Genomic DNA, 18,966 nt, shown 5'->3' with positions numbered 1-18,966 from the left:
AAATACTATAATAACTATTTTTCTTTGCTTTTTTATATACAAATCTGTTGCAATCAGAGTATAAACAAAACAGATACTTTTTTGTTTTGTTTTTTCCTTCGTATTTTCTCAAATACTTTTAAATATATAAAAACAATACTATAAAATATACATAAAAATATTCAGAATGCAATACTGGACATTATTCAATCAACTGATTTATGCTTAACCACAGCAATTTTTGAAGGAGGGGCTAATTTCCGATATATGTTAACAGATAAATACAATTGACGCCATTTTGAAAAATGGCCGCCATTTTCATATTTAGCTAAGCTTCTGAAATGTCCATCACATATTTCCATACAGTTCAGACACCAAGCTAACTGAAAACCATCGTGGCTTTTAGTCCCATTTTGTGTAGTCAGTTTTTGCCTGGCTCATGGACTACCATGTGTCATAATGTAACAGGCGATAAACATATTGCTAAATGACGTAAAAAAAGAAAAAAAGAAAAAATGAGGAGTGCTCGTCCTTGCACGGGTACTCGACTTCTTTGAATGGAGTGGGCGGGACCTAGTCCAGCGGTAAAGAGTTCGCTTCATGCGCGGTCGGTCTAGGATCGATCCCCGTCAGTGGGCCCATTTGGCTATTTCTCGTCCCAGCCAGTGCATCACGGCTGGTATACAAAAGGCTGTGGTATGCGTTATCCTGTCTATGGGATGGTGCATATGAAAGATCCCTTGCTGCTAATCGAAAAAGAGTAGCCCAAGAAGTGGCGACAACGGGTTTCCTCTCTTAATATCTGTGTGGTCCGTAACCATATGTCCGACGCCATATAACCGTAAATAAAATGTGTTGATTGCGTTGTTAAATAATTTAAAAAAATCATTTTTTCCTTCTTTGAATGGACTTGAATACTGCTAGACTCGGCCCGTGCCCGAGTACTCGAGTACTCGTGGAGAGTGACTAGGTGTCACTAGTCATTCATTACCCAGTGTACTGGGAACCACATAGCTGTATGTCGTGTCAAGGGTGGAAACTACTTCAACTGGTGCTGCGCTGTCGTACGTGTCAGCGTCATCAACCCCACGATTGCTGTGAATATGACTGTACGTTGCGTCAGGTGGAGACATGTCCTTCACGGAGGTGGTTCTGTCGTACGGGTCATAACGTCCACGACCATCTCCACCGTGGATGTGACTGTATATGTCAGCACCGCTCCACTGTTCACCTTTGTTGTGGCTGCTGTCATGTAACTCATCATAATCACCTTCACCGTCTGCATTCACTTTCCTGGGATCCATAGCTAATTCATACGGTTCGTCTTTCGCTCCTGATACCCCAAGTTGTGGTTCTGCTGATCCTTGTTCAAATTCGTAATGCTGTCTTCCATTCCTGTTATTCAGAGAGTCGGCATCTGCCTCATCAGGGCGGTCGTTGATATCGCAGTAATCAGAATCGACATTGTGGTCGTCAGACAGTTCATAGACATTCTGATTTGAAGTCACATGACGGGTATCAGGGTCAGGTGATTTGTCTTTAAAGCAAACACGTTTTCTCCTGCAATGTAACAAATAGAAATGCATGTAAACTGAACTACTGTGTTTAGTTGTTATATATATATATTGTAGGCAACAAGGCATTCAACACCTGTGGACCTAGTACTCGCGATATATAGATAGATACATAGGATGTGTGTCTGTATGTATGTCTGTCTGTATGTATGTATGCATATATATAGATAGATAGATAGATAGATAGATAGCAAACACTCCTGTTTAAAGCTTGCAATAGGTGCCGAGTTCGTATTTCTGAATAGAGATCATAAGGCACTTGAGACTCGACCTATTTGCATGTAGGTCTACTAATATTATCCATCCAAACCTTTTCATCCAAATCATGGCCAACAGAACCAACACCAAGATCACGACAACTGCGGCAGCGCCACTTCCGCCAATGACGGCTCCATCTGAAAACAGACAAATCCTATTTAGGATGATTTCATACTAGACTGAGGCATTTTGGAGTGTTAATGAGTCCAGGGCGGCGTGCTTGAACCTTAATTACATATAAGGTATCTAATCACTATACATTGATTATACATTGGTGACTTCCGCCAATGACGGTTCCATCTGAAAACAGACAAATCCTGTTTAGTATGATTTCATACTAGACTGGGCCATTTTGGTGTGTTAATGTGTACCCGTATTTAATACATCTCGGGAATATAGCGAGAAATAGTAACGTAAATAGGTCAGCGACCTCAGTGGTGTGGTGTTTAAGCCTTGCAATGACTTCCGGCCCCAAACAATTTAACAATTCAGTGGAGAGTAGCGATGTCCTAATGATCGATTATAATCGACGATTGATCGGCTTGGCTCTGTGGATCTGATGATCGATTACAAAAGCCCACAGTCGATTGTATGGGAAAATATAACTATCACTGTTCTCCTAGGTTAGAGGACGGAATTAGGGTACATGTGTTGGGGTTGGGGTTTGTGTTCACGAGTATATAAAGAAGAATTATATTACATAGTTATTAAAGGTAAAATTAGCACTGTATATTGTCTAAACCACTGAACACGACAATAGGTGTTTATTATGTTCATATAATTCAAATCGATTGTGTAATCGAACGTTGATAGGTTGGTACAAACCGATTATAACCGATGATCGATGATGGAATTCCAACCGATTCCCAACACTAGTGGAGAGGTGTTAGGCCACTGCATGTACTTCACTCATTAACCACCAACAATTAAACTACCTTAGATATGTGTTCAGGGCAGCGTACTTGAACCTTTATTACATATAAAGTATCTAACCACTATACATTGATTATACGTTGGTTACAATATAAACATAAATTGGTGTTTTTAATGTTGAATGATTAAAATGCACAGTTTAAATTAAATATGTATTTTAGTTTTTAAAATATAACATAGATAATAATACATGAGTGGCCGTTAAATACCATCTATCTCACGAGTTGTTCTCAAATGTATGTAACGAGCGAAAGCGGACTTGATACGTTTTTAAACAGCGAGTTGTGAGATAAATGGTATCTGACGGACAAAAATGTATTATTCTATTTCTTACATATCCTCAAAAAAACACAACCAACAACCCCCAAACAGGTTTTAAGCAAATTTTAACATCTTATCGTCTAAAATATATTTACAACCCTTTGTACTGTTAGCTGACTTACGCGTCACAGACACATGGTTGCCAGGTTAACTATACGTCACAGTGTAATCGATTGCACCATGCTGTTTTTTTTTTATTGGACGAATAACATTGGTGACCTGGTTATCACCTAGGAGCAGCCAGTCGTATGTCTTGAAATTGTTAACACACGTACGTGTATAAACAACTATGTGTTATCAAAAATAATGTATGGTGCTCTCACCAACGGGTGTGTAAGAAAAATTATTACAAATTATCAAAGCATGTTTAGAGTTGCGTCTCCTTTTTTGCTTGTAATTAATTTAAGGACTTATTCTTAGATGATACAAACATTTTAAACATTTTAAACATCGATTTAAAGACATCCATCTAATGGAATAAGCACGACCAAAAGTGACTGACCTGACACGAGTAAGTTAATCTGAAACTGATTGTTCTGTGACGTAGCAGTTAACAGCAAACTTCCAAAACGTCTACAGTTTAAAACAGAAACTCGTTGAATACATTTTGAATGAAGTTGTTGTAAGATAAAACTGTATCTAACGGCCACTAATGTGGTATTCTCAAAACGCTAGTTTGATGCGCGGTCGGTTTAGGATCGACCCGCGTCGGTGGACCCATTGGGCTATTTCTCGTTCCAGCCAGTGCTCCGCAACTGGTGTAACTGGTGCATATAAAAGATCCCTTGCTGCTAATCGAAAAGAGTAGCCCATGAAGTGGTGACAGCGGGTTTCCTCTCTCTATATATATATGTGTGGTTCTTAACCATATGTCTGACGTCATCTAACCGTAAATAAAATGTGTTGAGTGCGTCGTTAAATAAAACATTTCCTTCCTTCCTATTTATCGAACTTACCAGGTTGAGTCTGTGTCGTGAACTGGGACGTTCATTGATGTAAACGCTTACCAGGTTGAGTCTATGTTGTGAACTGTGACGTACATTGATGTAAACGCTTATCAGGTTGAGTCTGTGTCGTGAACTGTGGCGTACATTGATGTAAACGCTTACCAGGTTGAGTCTATCTCGTGAACTGTGACGTTCATTGATGTAAACGCTTACCAGGTTGAGTCTATCTCGTGAACTGTGACGTACATTGATGTAAACGCTTATCAGGTTGAGTCTGTGTCGTGAACTGTGATGTACATTGATGTAAACGCTTATCAGGTTGAGTCTGTGTCGTGAACTGTCGCGTACATCGAGATAAAAAGCTTACCAGGCTGAGTCTGTGTGTCTGATAAAGATTTCGAATAGTTCTCTGTATTTCGAGCTGTGCTTGGCACTGGAGTCTGGTCACTGGTGCTGTAAGAAGTAGATATTTTGTTGGAGATGGCATCTGAAAAAAAAGTAATTTTGTTTCGCTTTGTTTATACATCAACATGTGCGTTTATGTCGTGAAGCGGTAGGGTTAATGGGAAACCAGTTTGTCTTTACTGAGTGTTTATCCTGACCGTCTTATTGTGTCTTGTCCTGTCCGGTCTGGTCCACGGGCGTTCGGGTCCTGGGCCCAGTTTAACAAAACATCGTAAGCCTAGTTTGCACGTAAACGTAAATCTACGACTAATCCACAATTCGTGTTACTATTAACAATAAACCAAATGTAGTTTAAAATACACATATTTCGTTTTCTTTTGTCAATAAAATGCTCCATCTTCCATAATGATGTCATTTTCTGCGCGAAATAGATTCCAAACACGTGCACACATATGACCGGTTTAACTGCTAGTCGCAGACGTAAAGTTACGATATTTTGTGAAACTGGCTTCTGGTCTGAGGTTATAGGTGTATGATTAGTACCAGTTGTTGGACCACCGGTGCGCGCTACGCTATATAGCTGGTGTATATATTGTTTATTTGTATGGTAGGTATTAACATGCTTATATCACAAGGTTTGAAGCAAGCTTACTGTGGGCAGAGCCTCTGATTAAAATTAGTGATTGTTCCCACAGTAAGAGGGGGAGGGGAAGGGGGAATTCGATGGACAGAAGTTTGCAATACATTTAGTCTAATAATAAAATTTAATTCAGCCAATACAGTACTACAAGCTGAACTCACACATGGATACAGTATTTTGTGAAAGGGGATGGGGTGGGGTGGGGTGGTAGTGGACATGAAGGGGAATATGCTGACAGGATGACTGGTATATATATAAGCACAAGACAATGTTGGGAGATTCCGTAGCCAAGTGGTATAGCGCTCGCTTGATGCGCGGTCGGTTTGGGATTGATCCCCGTCGGTGGGCCCATTGGGCTATTTCTCGTTCCAGCCAGTACACCACAACTAGTATAGCAAAGACCGTGGTATGTGCTATCCTGTCTACGGGATGGTGCATAAAAAAGATTTCTTGCTACTAATGGAAAATGTTGCGGATTTCCTCTGTAAGACTATATGTCAAAATTACGAAATGTTTTACATCCAAAAGCCGAGTATTAATAAATAAATGTGTTCTAGTGATGTCGTTAAACAAAACCAACTTTTATATTGTTTAATGTTGGGAGATTTCCGTTTGTCGCCAAGGCAGGGGTGGAGAAGGGGGTCGCAGGTTCAAGCAGTGACTCTTCCTAAACCCGCCTCAGTGAAATGAAGTAATTTACGGAGTTTCGCACACACATAGAAATTAATAATTGTTTAACTTTAATGAAACCTCAGCAGATTTTAGTAACACGTATCTGTATTCAACATACATATCCAGTTTGTCGAGAATAATACTACTTTACCTTCAGTGCAGACTGGCTTATATTTCCTTTTACATCCGATAATACCAAACACAACAGAGCCATTTCCAAGTCGTTCAGCCCACACACAGCCATTGCTATCCGTATCGGGTACATCGATACTCCCATCACCTGTTTAAATATACAAATATCGTACACATATTCAAGTTAAAGAGATTACCCTCAGTTTGCTGTTGTTATAATAAGTTTTTAGACCAACAGAACCTTATGATGGAATAAAACGACCCCCAATTTGAACATTTGAAAATAGATTTAATTCATGTAACACATTTAGATAAAGTTACAATAGAGTGAAACAACGAGTCTGTGACGTTGAAGCGTGGAAACACCCTCTAAAATAGACTAGAGCTCGTCTCCATAACCGTTACTTCTCAGAGGTGCGTGCGTTTTTAGGTTTATGAGCATGTCGTGGCATTACAAACGCCAGGATGACGTAAACTCTTCGGATGTATGGAAATGGACATTCTAAACAGTAAATATAGGTAATGCCCCATTTCCACTATCACAAACTGCGCCGTAGTGTTTAAAAGCGAAAGTCTGCAATTTTAGATACATTTGATTATAATACACCGTGGCGGATCCACAAAATCCAGTTAGGAGAGGCCCCAATGACATATGGCCACAAACATTCCCGAATGGATTCCTTGGATTCTCCGACGTAAAAAAATGAATTTATATATATATATATAACTCAACTGGCACAAAATGTAGGGGTGGGGCGGGCCCCTGGAGCCCCCCTTAGATTCGCCACTGATACATACAATAATAATGAATTTGTTTCTGATATGTTAGGTTTTCATATTCTTATGTGGGCTACCATAGGCGTACTGGCTCCCATTTTTGTACAGGCTCAGACTTGTGTTTCTCCGAATTAAACGAAAATGCCCGAATCTGGATAACAAAATTTATTCGTACTAGCATTACTGTTAAACAAACAGCTACATAGGGGTGCCAGTTAACCACTACGCATTTTTTTACATGGATTACAACTAATTTTGCTGGTAGAATGATGGATGATGCCAGAATATTTCTATCGTTTTTGACAGGATTTGATGAATTACTCCAGCACTAGTGGGCCAGTTGCCCCTACCCCCCCCCCCCCCCCCCCCCCCCCCCCCCCCCCCCGTCTTGTACGCTTATCTTATGTGGGCTAATAGTTTTGTCCTGGTTGTCTGAATGTACCTTGTGTACACTATTTCTAATTAACAATGTATATACGCAATCATTCTATCTTAAAGACACACACACACACACACGAACACACACACACACACGCACACAAACACGCACACACACACACATATATATATATATGAACTGCTTTAAAAACGCAACACGTATTGTATCAATCATGTCATATTTCATTTAGTAATGTTTTTTAAATCATTTTACATTTTATGACAGACCATACATTAGTGTTTTTTACTTTATAGTTGATTCAAGGTAAGCCTCAGGATTTATGCATGAGCGAAACATTGTTGTGCTTAAACCAATTTTCAAAATTCAAAATCTGGTATAGCCTTCACGCGATTGGATGCACACGTTACATCCTCTACGCATCGATTGAATCGCACGTTGGATCGTTTCTTGGGGTATGCGCTGCCACTCTTGGATACGGATCTGCTCCAGTTGTTGCAGGTTAGCTGGCTGGGGATTCCTTGTATAGACCAGACTTCCCAATTCATCCCAGATGTGCTCGATAGAATTCAGGTCGGGAGAAGGCCAATCCATGACGCCGACGTTGTTCGCTTGTAGAAACTCTGTCGTTAGCCTAGCGGTGTGGGGACGGGCGTTATCGTTATGTGGTGTTGCATAAATGGCAAAACAACTGGTGCGAAGATTTTATCTTTGTATCGTTGTGCATTAACTGCATGTCGGAAAATTACAAGGGGTGTGCGGCGTTTGGAGGCGATACCTGGCCAAACATGGACACTTCCGTTGCCCCATCTATCATGCTCCATGACATAACAGTCTGCATATCTCTCCCCGCGACGACACCAAACACGTTTCCGCCCGTCAGCTATACTCAAATGGAATCTCGATACATCGGAAAAGAGTACGTTGGCGAAATGGTTCCTTGTCCATCGGACATGTCTCCTGGACTACTGTAAGTGCTGAGCTCTGTGTCTAGGAGTTAGGACAGGTCCTTTATAGGATCGTCGTGCGTAAATTGGTCTCTCCTTCAGGCGACGTCGGACAGTTTCCGGGTGAATGGTGCCGCTGAAAGCAGGAAAATGCATTTTTAGTGGACATACAAAATATGGACTGTGAAAACCTGAATTGGTGTGCCAGTTGTACGAAACTTATCCGTGATGTCCCCTAACGTGTATGGCGATAGACGTTGCGCCCAGAAATCGATTTCTGAGGTGCCGCGTCATTATGAAGTTGTCTTGTCGTTGAGTAGTTATCCTGGGCCTGCCGGGTCTTGGGCCATCTCTGGTTACACCCGTCTGTTGCACTCTATTCATAAGCCTCAAAACAGTAGACACCGAAAGTGTCTAGCTACCTGACGCATGGACATGTTGGCACCCAACATCCCCAGATTCCGTTCATTTTCAATGAGTCTAGGCATTTTGTTTGAAACGATTTTATAAATGTTTGGTGTGTTTTTGGTGTGATAACACTTTAGCTATCAGCACCAAACAGTTTCATAAAATTCTGTGCACGCTTCATTTGCACGGGCCTTATTATGGCTAACGGCATTCCGTGCACTCAACGTCACGCTTCAATGGGTATCGAGGTAAAAATTGGTGAGAACTTTTACCGATCATTCACAACGTCAATGTGCAGTACAGCATTAACAAAACATGAATTATGAACACAATATAGCAACCCAAAAATGTTGCGTTTTTAAAGCGGTTCAGTATATATTTCTATATATATATATATATATATATATATATATATATATATATATATATATATATTTTGCAATTGAATAGGCGTTTCACCCATTTTTATGGGCTCGTTAGTTTAGACCAAAGTATTTTCTTAATTTAATTAACTCAAATCTTACGTCCAACCCAGCCGATGTATCGGAAACGTCTTAAACCAATCCAGTATGCGTCTCGGTCATTGATGGCATTATAGATCGATGTAAAACTTTCATGGTTAACTTTGATAAGAGTACAAGTTTCATTGGCTGCATTCCATGTAAGGTAATTCTTCTCAACATGAATACCATCTTCACAAGATACACCGTCTGTGCCTGAAAATAGTTAACCGGTTTTACGGTCCTCTCCTGATATCTACATTAATGTGCTCTATGATACAGTGTAAACAAAGCAAATATATCCATTATTTTAAACATGAATGCAAAATATAAATTGCAACATAAATAAATGTATCAATGTTGTATTTTTTACCAAAATGGCATAATTTTTTCATCACATTGAAGTATAAATTAAATACTGATTAAAAAAGCATTTATATATATATATATATATATATATATATATATATATATATATATATATATATATATATATATATATATATATATATATATACATGTAGAGGTTATTACCAGTGTTTTTCGGTATCGTCAATATCATATATTAGGAATAAAAATTGTATTATGCGAGCCTCTGGACGATTAGGAATAAAAATTGTATTATGCGAGCCTCTGACATTATTTTTATTCCTAATATATGATATTGACGATACCGAAATACACGATGGTAATAATCTCTTTATCATATAAGCTCAAGCTTAATACAACGTGTTTTTGTAAATTGTACACGCAACTTTAATTCCAGTCCGCCATTACTAGATCTTCAAATGACGTAAGAATATGTGTCGCGGTGTATTTTTGAATGGAAATGACGTCAAACTCGAATGACGTCATTTTGGGTGTCGTTACATCAAAATAAAGTTATGCCTAACGTTTTTTGTTTTCTGAACGCTGGGCAGCTTCCAGTGTCAAATTGCCATTGAAATGTTTTTATTTGGTGACTATGAATGCATACGTCAATCATGGAGTGTCACCCAAGTATGTTTGCTTAAATGTCAATAAACCTAGTGCCGAGACCTCGACTAATTTACATCTAATTTGCAAAGTTATCAAATTCTTAAAGTATGTGATCTGAAAAATATCGCATACTTTGATTGCACTGAAAATGTAAGATATTATATGATATATATATATATATATATATATATATATATATATATACATATATACATATATACATATATAGAGAGGCTATTTCATGGGGTTTTTCGAATACGATTTGTATGTCAACGAGTGGTGTATGAAAACCATATTTTCACGAATTGCGAAGCAATGAGTGAAAATATAGTTTTCACACATCACGAGTTGACATAAAAATCGTATTCGGAAAAATACCATGAAATGGTCTATTTATTATATACCTTATTCCAAATTTTTGACAATATCTTTCGCTTTTTGGTAATATCTTTCGCTTATCCTATCGAAAACACGAAACGTCATGATATATTTCTTCCTATGGAACTTTGCCAGAAAATTTACTTTACCATAGACTTTTAAAACGAAATTTGATTAAAATTTATCTTTATTAACATTTATTTAACAATACTGCGGTGCAAACATACCTGACAAAGTGATCCTCTTAAAACTCCCACAAAAACAAAACGAGTCGAATGCCGTTAAATTCTTACACTTACACTCGATGACACTACATTGTGTCATCATTATTTAGCTTCGTATTCAATTCGTTTTAGATATTTTATCGTAATTGTACTTCGTATCCCTTTTTTATAGGTGCAGTTGTTTAAATTACGTTTTTTATTTTTCAAATACGAACAGATGCATTGGTAATCATCAAATTTAAATACGAAGAACCGAGACGAAGGGAGATAATTTAACAAAGCATTTTTACAAAAAAGTAAATACGACTTCTATATTTTCACTCTAGCTAAAATACAGTGAAAATATGACTTTTCACCGGATATGACTTTTATGGTTTCCGTAGATCTATATATTCCATTGCTATGTATATAATATATATATATATATATGTATGTATGTATGTATGTAGGTATGTAGGTATGTAGGTATGTATGTATGTATGTATGTATATATATAATGTATGTATGTATGTATGTATGTATGTATGTATATATATATATATATAACGTATGTATGTATGTATGTATGTATGTATGTATGTATATATATGTATATGTATATGTATATGTATATGTCTGTCTGTATGTATGTATGTGTGCGCGTGTGTGTGTGTTATTACCAGAGTGTTTTTCGGTGTCGTCAATATCATATATTAGAAATAAAAATTGTATTATGCGAGTCTCCTAATATATGATAATGACGATACCGAAACACACGAGGGTAATACTCTTTTTATTATATAATCTTAAGCTTAATACAACGTGTTTTTGTAAATTGTATACGCAACTTTAACTCCAGTCCGCCATTACTCGATATTATAATGACGTAAGAATATGTGACACAGTGTCTTTTTGAATGGAAATGACGTCAAATTCAAATCACGTCATTTTGGATATCCTTACATAAAAATAAACTATTGCTTAACGTATTTTTGCTTTCTGAACGCTGGACTGCTTTCAGTGTAAGGATTCTATTGAAATGTTTTTGTTTGATTACTATGAATGTATATGTCAGTTATAAAGTGTCACCATAGTACGTTTGTTTAAATGTCAATAAACGTAGTGCCGTGACTGCGATTAATGTACATCTAATGTAATGTGTGTCTAATGTGCATGTAATTTTGCAAAGTTCTCAAGTTTTGAAAGTAGGTGATCTGAAAAATAGCACATACTTTTAGTACATTGGATATTCTAACTAATATATGATAAGTGAATTCATATTCATAAGTGGTAATTCAACGATTCTTTCTCAATGCAAACTCACTACAATAAATAACAAGCACAAATAATTATGCATTAGCAAAACCCGCATAGTACGTGTACATATATTGTCACAATTTTGCTTTAAGATCATGTACCTTTTTACCTATTTGTGTATCCCGTCTCTGTGGAAATGACATGTAATTTTATGTTATCTTTTGTTAAGAAAAACAAATATATAGTACTTTATGAAGATATTTAGGGCACAATAATACCCCCCCCCCCCCCCCCCCCCCCACACACACACACTCCAAGAACTGATACTCTCGGTACACGTTTTGGTGCCATTTGGTTATATAACCATTAGAGAATATTGCACGAGCTACGATACCTTTTATCTTGCACGAGTGAATTGATGTTGTCTTTCCCGAGCCTTTGGCGACAGGAGGACATCATCAATTCACGAGAGCAAGATAAACGGTATTGCCGAGTAGCGAGCTGGATATTCTATTTATTACCCTCTATTAATATTTTATCATTTTATAGAAGATTTCAAAAGATACCGTTATTGAAAACAAGTCTGCAAGTTAAGAACAAGAGAGAGTGTTGCGTTATAGCTGTGACGTACGTATCGCTGATGACGTAAGGTAGTTGCTGACATGACTGCCATCTTGAAAACTATCCCTTTGGTGCCAAACAGTTGCGACGTTGCACTTTTACAACATATCACAGGTGCGAAATACATGTATATATTTTTTAAATCTAAAACATTGTTTGTACTTCGGCATGGTTTTTGAAAGATGAAAATCAGAAACATGCACTAAATAGGGAGAATGCAACAACAAAAACAAAAAGCCCAAACACAATTAAGTTCACCAACATATATTAGTTATGGCAGTCTTACACAGAAACTGCCTGATGAACAAAACACAGCCTCCTTTCCTAGAAGTAATGAATTGATTACAGGCACGGATGCTGGATTTCTGAAGGGAGGGGGGGGGGGGGGGGGGGGTGTCCAAATGTGATTAATGATCTCTCCTTTTACACAGCGCGCCTCTTACAGCTAAACAAATAATGCTCGAATTTACAAGGTGGGGGGGGGGGGGTCAGGACCACTGGACCCCCCCCCCCCCCCCCTGGATCCGCTACTGGATTAGGTATACATTTGTCAACACTTCTCGATTTGGGGTTAAGTGTTGGGAGGAGTACGCATCTGATAAGGGTGCGGTGATGTCAATAGCCTACATATTATATGCATTACGTTCATACTAGTGAATAGTTTGTCAAATATCAATTTTAATGGATTCTTTATTAACACAATTTATACTCTAAAAATTATTCACAATTGTCATAAATAGATTATGTCAACTATTCACTACAACAGAGGCACACACATTTAGCATATCTTTTGCAGATCGAATATAAAAACTGAGAATAAATTATAACAACAGGGGGCTTAAAATCATGCAAATGTAATAATTTGGCCTTATTGGTCTGGCACGTTTGAGGTTATGTGATACGCACCGAATATCAGTTCATCTTTCCAATTTCTACGAGTCGAATGGATATCGATAATTTTAAGGAATAAACAAAAAACGACTGATAATCCGTCCCATCCTCCTATAAAGATGGGGTTTTTTTTGTTTTGTTAATAATTTCAATTTGGTTTGACATAAGAAAAACAGTAAATGTGTTTTGGAAATAAAAAAAAAAAAATACTATAATGGTTTTAGGGGTTTGTAGTTTTGTACTTATAGTCTGTCCCACAGGGAACGCCTTTTTTTATACTATGGAATTTACAACAAGTTATTTATTTCTTAGCCGATTTTTTTTTTCAAGTTGCATACAAAAATAGTATTTAATTTTTGTTATTTCCAAAATACTTTTCTTCTTCCCTCAAACCAAACTGAAATTATTTACAAAAAAAAAAGTTTTGCAGGAGGATGGGACGACTATAGAAAAACCTCACAAATGAACGAGAAGCATACGTCAACAAATCGAATGTTGATGGCACAAACCGTGCATGAGAAAACAAACTGAACGGAGTTGGAAGCATAACGCAGTTTGGGACTGTATGCATGATATGCACCCCTAGGTCGTGTCGGTGTGGATGGTGTCGGCGTGTTGTCACTTGTGTTCTGTTGCAGAAAAATTGTTGGTACGGCACCGTTTTTAAAAACCATAGCACATGGTATTCCAATGTCTCGCTTAAACCGACAAGCCAGTTCGAACGAATCGAAACTAAAGTGTCCACTGCAATCGCAACGGTCTCGGACATTTCTTCCTGTCCAGTCTTTCCACGTTGTTTCAATCGCATCCACCCACAGCTTTCTCACAGCAACATTACTGGGACATGCGTGGAGACTAAATCCATCGGCCGCCAACAACATCCCTGTTTACCCATAATACACACAAACGCAATGAACTGTAATGGCAATGGCGTTGGCTATCGAAATTGGTTCCCTGCCTTACGGCATGGGTCAAATCCTACGGAAATTCTCGAAACGAATTCAGCTGGTTCTGTTTTTCAGTGGAATATTTTTAAATCGGAAATATATCGGTATATATATTTTTTTTTTCAATCATATTAAACAATATGTTGATTCATATACCTCAATATGTCATATATCTGGAACAACACTTCTTAATCTTACCTAGAATATAAAAATGTGTCTACTAGTCAGGCTTAAAACATGTGTTAGGTAGGGTAGGTCGGATTATTTTAAATAATGGTTTTACTACATTATCACCCCTATGGGTCCAGATAAAATTATATGTAATATGTACACTTTTCACCTACATATTAATAAAACAAAACAAAATCTGAAAACAAATACATAGAAAACAATTAGAACAGGCCCTTTTTTCTAGGTAGGATCGGGTTGCCGAAAATACTCAACTTTTTAGGCCTCATCTTGTCTTCGCAATATATATTCTGATTGGCGAATAAATTCTCATTTAACACAGGCCATTTGTTATACAAAATTTTACAGTTAAAACAATACTTAGTTAAAGTTCTGTTAAAAGCTTTATTATAAAGATGCTTACATTTACAAATGTGTCCATATTCCTTTTTTTGACATGATCTCTCTGTCTGGATGTCGTAGTCAATGTCATCAGACACTTCTACTATATTGATATATCCACATAAACCGTTCAAATCAAAGGTCCATTGTAATATGTTGTCTTCTAAAATTCTAAAAGAACAAATATACATGCGTGTACTTTTGATACAAGAATACATAATTAGACATACTGTTTAAATAACACATATAATATTGTTATAAATTCTTCCAGAATTTAACTTTACTGAATTAAAGTAAATTAATTAGTTAACGAAACAACACACATCAACAGCCTGGTATCACACGCGCGCGCGCGCACACACACACACACAAACACTACACGTGCGTGTGCATGTGTATGTGTGTGTCCGTGTGTATAGTGTTTATATGTGTCTGTGTGTGTGTATATATATATATATATATATATATATATATATATATATATATATGTGTGTGTGTGTGTGTATGTAGGTAGATGTGTGTGTGTGTGTGTGTGTGTGTGTATGTGTAGGTAGGTAGATAGATATATGTGTGTGTGTTTGTGTGTAGGTGTCCGTGTGTGTATGTGTGTAGGTGTGTGTGTGTGTGTGTAGGTATGTGTGTGTGTGCGTAGATTGGTGTGTGTGTGTAGTTGTGTGTGCGTAGGTTTGTGTGTTTAGTTGTGTGTATGTTGGTTTGTGTGTAGGTGTGTTTGTGTGTGTAGGTGTGTGTGCGTAGGTTTGTGTGTGTGTGCGTGTATGTATGTGTGCCTAAGTGCATCAATGTGTGCAAGCACGTGTGTGTGTGTGTGTGTGGCGTGAGTATGTATGTGTGTATAGGTGTGTGTATGTATGTGTGTATGTTCGTGTGCGTGTTTGGTGTGTGTTTGTATGTGTGTGCGTGCGCGTGTGTGTGTGTGTCTAAAAGTCATTAATACTTTATCATTTTAGCACATATAGTAACATTGGGTGACTAAATTACTATGACGGTAGCCTTTTTTGTTCCGTCGCTGTGTATGTTTCAGTCTTTGGCCTATCCTTAGTGAGGTCACGCGTTTTTAGTTAACAAATCTGTCGCTGCGAGCGCTGCATGCGTTAGTAAAATTTGCCTTGAAGAATGAATCTTTAACTTTGATAGGGTTTGACATATCCCTCTGTGACGTACCGGGTTTGTAAACACTCATCCCGTGTGAAGTGCCACAGAATTCCTGAGAGTTTCCCCAGCACCGTTCCTGCGCAGTGTTTCCTGCAGTGTATTCCGATGAATCAAGACAAAAACATTTCGATCCCTGAAAAAACAATATTCAACATTTTAGTTAAAACTACCTCATAAACTTACGAGCGACATGCATGGTTATTTGCACACTTTCCATGTTTTTTTGACAGCCGACTGTAGGCCTACATCAGTGTTACAAATAACCATGCATACCAGGTGTAAGTTTATGAGATAACTGACTTGTGACGTGATAAGGAGGTTTGGCTCAGACTTGTTTTAAACATACTCGAAGTATTATGTACCCAAATACTTGTATTTGATTCTATTGATTTAAAAAAAAACACACCTTATTTTAGAAGAAAAACCACGGGAGTAACAGCAGTGCAAGTTTATTGAATTCTGTACCGTTACATATATGCTTTGTGTTTGTTTTTATTTTTATATTTTTTATTCTCTGGATATATGGAACAATGTATCTTTTTATATACATATTATTCTATTACTTATTTGAGGCATGTGTGAGTTCTCCTTTTCCAATCACAATTCTCTCTGTCTGTCTGTCTCTCTCTCTCTCTCTCTCTCTCTCTCTCTCTCTCTCTCTCTCTCTCTCTCTCTCTCTCTCTCTCTCTCTCTCTCTCTCTCTCTCTCTCTCTCTCTCTCTGTACTTGAGAGATGGGAATTCAAATATATGCAGGGTATTCACAGTTACCGCACACTTTTGTGAATGGAAAAACAACCAAAGCATGGTACAACTTAGATTCTACATCCGAGTTTCTATCTCTTATGTTTGTATTTGATATTTATAAGCACTTGTATTTTAAACATACTATTATGAAATGTAGCTTGAAATTAATTTAAACATTAAAACTAATAAAGTTATAATGTTCGAAGTATATTTTGGGGGATAATGAGTGGCAGATTGAGATATGATAGGTTATAGGATGAATTCTCCCAAGGGGGATCCAGGGCGAAGGTTTCGTCGAAACCCCTCACTACTCAAGCAAACATTTCCTCTCTTTTTTTTAAAATATATTTTATGACTTGACCCTATATATAAACTTTGCCCACCACCGGTCTTCCCCCCCCCCCCCCCCCCACCTCCAGGTAAAATTCGTGCACACGCGCCTGACTGGCAAATGATAAGTAGTATAAATGTTATATTTACCTGTAGGCCAACATACTCTGCATCGGGCGTACATTTCGAGAAGCATCGCACGGCTTGGTTGGTATACAAAAAGGTTTGCACAGATGTATCTTCGTCAGTAACATTTCGATAACCCACGTGCGTAAATAACGTACTCCGATCCTCTGTCAGGATAAAGACAAAGCAAACAATTGATAAGCATTTTAATTTTAATTTTATAAAACGCGGTCGATCTAGGATCCATCCTCGTCAGCAGGTCCAGCCAGTGCACCACATACACTTGCTTGACACAATAGCGGTGTGATTCATAGCATTTCATTTCAACTTATTTTCGTGCTTATATCCAATTAAGGTTCAAGCGTGCTACCCTGGGCACACACCTTAGCTATCTGGACTGTCTGTCCAGAAAACTGGGTTAGTGGTTAGTGCTTAGTGAGAGATAAGAGGGTGTAGTGGTCTTATACCTACCCATTGAGTTGTTAAAACTCGCTCTGGATAGGTGCCGGTACCGGGTTTCGAACCCTGTACCTACCAGCCTTATGCCCGATGTCTTAAACACGACACCACCGAGGCCTTATAGCAATCTTATACAGGTAGTTGCAACTATTTTATCAGTGGGTGGCCTAAAATGCGATTTACTCGAGTCTGCAGAAAATTATTATAGTCGTATTTAGATTACAATGTTCGAATATTTTAAAGCATATTGCTGTAATATGTATGTGGTACGAAAATACATCTTACTGTTCTCACGAGATGGGGTGTGGAAAACCTGCCTCTGATTGCCTGTTTATTCCTAACACGTATTGTACTCTGAATAAGTCCGTATCTTTATCTCGTATTATAATACACAAGAGAGATCAGCTTTTGTTACACTGTGTAAAATGAAGTCAGCCATACCCCACCCCAAACTTTCTGTGGATCTGTCCTTGTTTACCTGTCCATGTCCAGGAAGAGTACATCACTTTAGCTCCGATCCAGTGTTTTCCGGAGTTGTTGTCGAGGAACTGTGCAACGAGTGACTTGTCGGTGGAATGGTAAAGTTCTTCGCCGCGTGTTCTACAAGCCTGGGTGGCTTTGTACCACGTCAAGTTAGCCAGTTCTAAAACAAATATATCAAAGCCAGTCGGACAGAAACAAATCCCCATTGTTTCTAGAGAAACTAGATAGTCTTTCTATTCTAAGCACCGGCCTCGGTGGCATCGTGGTTAGGTCATCGGTCTACAGGCTGGTAGGTACTGGGTTCGGATCCCAGTCGAGGCATGGGATTTTAAATCCAGATACAGACTCCAAACCCTGAGTGAGTGCTCCGCAAGGCTCAATGGGTAGGTGTAAACCACCTGCACTGACAAGTGATCCATAACTGGTTCAACAAAGGCCATTGTTTGTGCTATCCTGCCTGTGGGAAGCGCAAATAAAAGAGCCCTTGCTGCCTGTCGTAAAAGAGTAGCTTATGTGGCGACATCGGGTTTCCTCTAAAAAACAGGGTCAGAATGACCATATGTTTGACGTCCAATAGCCGATGATAAGATAAAAAATCACTGTGCTCTACTTCTAAGCATTTAAGCACACCGATATACAGCCGCACCAAGGCTAAATTAGCCGGAGATGTTTGTTTGTTTGAAACATATTTTATTGTATATAATACACAAAAGGATTGGCCACAAGTTATTCAACTTACGAGGCCCTCTCCTAATTACAAATATTATAACATTATAGGCGACTACTATTTACTACAAATATCTGAAACAAAGTAAATACATAAAACATAAAGCAAGACAAATTAACAGTGCAGATAAAGTGAAACCGGAAGAAAGACTACAATAAATATTCAGAACAAAGTTAATATATAGAATA

The 18,966-nt window shown here is 38.0% G+C and overlaps 2 protein-coding genes across 2 annotated transcripts in view; both read right to left on the bottom strand.

The window, feature by feature from the left end:
* Nucleotides 1-765: 765 nt before the first annotated feature.
* On the bottom strand, nt 766-15,698 carry LOC121385108. Its single transcript, XM_041515645.1, has 7 exons — nt 15,691-15,698; nt 14,758-14,906; nt 8,915-9,106; nt 5,881-6,009; nt 4,380-4,499; nt 1,864-1,948; nt 766-1,539 (listed from the first exon to the last, which is right to left on the bottom strand). Exons 1-7 carry the CDS (start codon nt 15,696-15,698, stop codon nt 960-962), a joined length of 1,263 nt encoding a protein of 420 aa, XP_041371579.1. The 3' UTR covers nt 766-959.
* Nucleotides 15,699-15,807: 109 nt separating this feature from the next.
* LOC121385662 overlaps nt 15,808-18,966 on the bottom strand; it is a 7,107-nt gene continuing 3,948 nt past the window's right edge. The window contains exons 3-5 of the mRNA XM_041516425.1: nt 18,047-18,211; nt 17,134-17,276; nt 15,808-16,041 (exon numbers count right to left, since the gene is read on the bottom strand). Of these exons, the coding sequence (XP_041372359.1) occupies nt 15,811-16,041; nt 17,134-17,276; nt 18,047-18,211 (539 nt within the window). The 3' untranslated portion in view covers nt 15,808-15,810. The remainder of the gene's footprint in view (nt 16,042-17,133; nt 17,277-18,046; nt 18,212-18,966) is intronic.

This window comes from Gigantopelta aegis, chromosome 11 (assembly GCF_016097555.1).
Source record: "Gigantopelta aegis isolate Gae_Host chromosome 11, Gae_host_genome, whole genome shotgun sequence".
Classification (NCBI taxonomy): domain Eukaryota; kingdom Metazoa; phylum Mollusca; class Gastropoda; order Neomphalida; family Peltospiridae; genus Gigantopelta; species Gigantopelta aegis.
The sequence above is the reverse complement of the archived record's forward strand: the minus strand, read 5'-3'. Positions and strand labels throughout refer to the sequence as shown.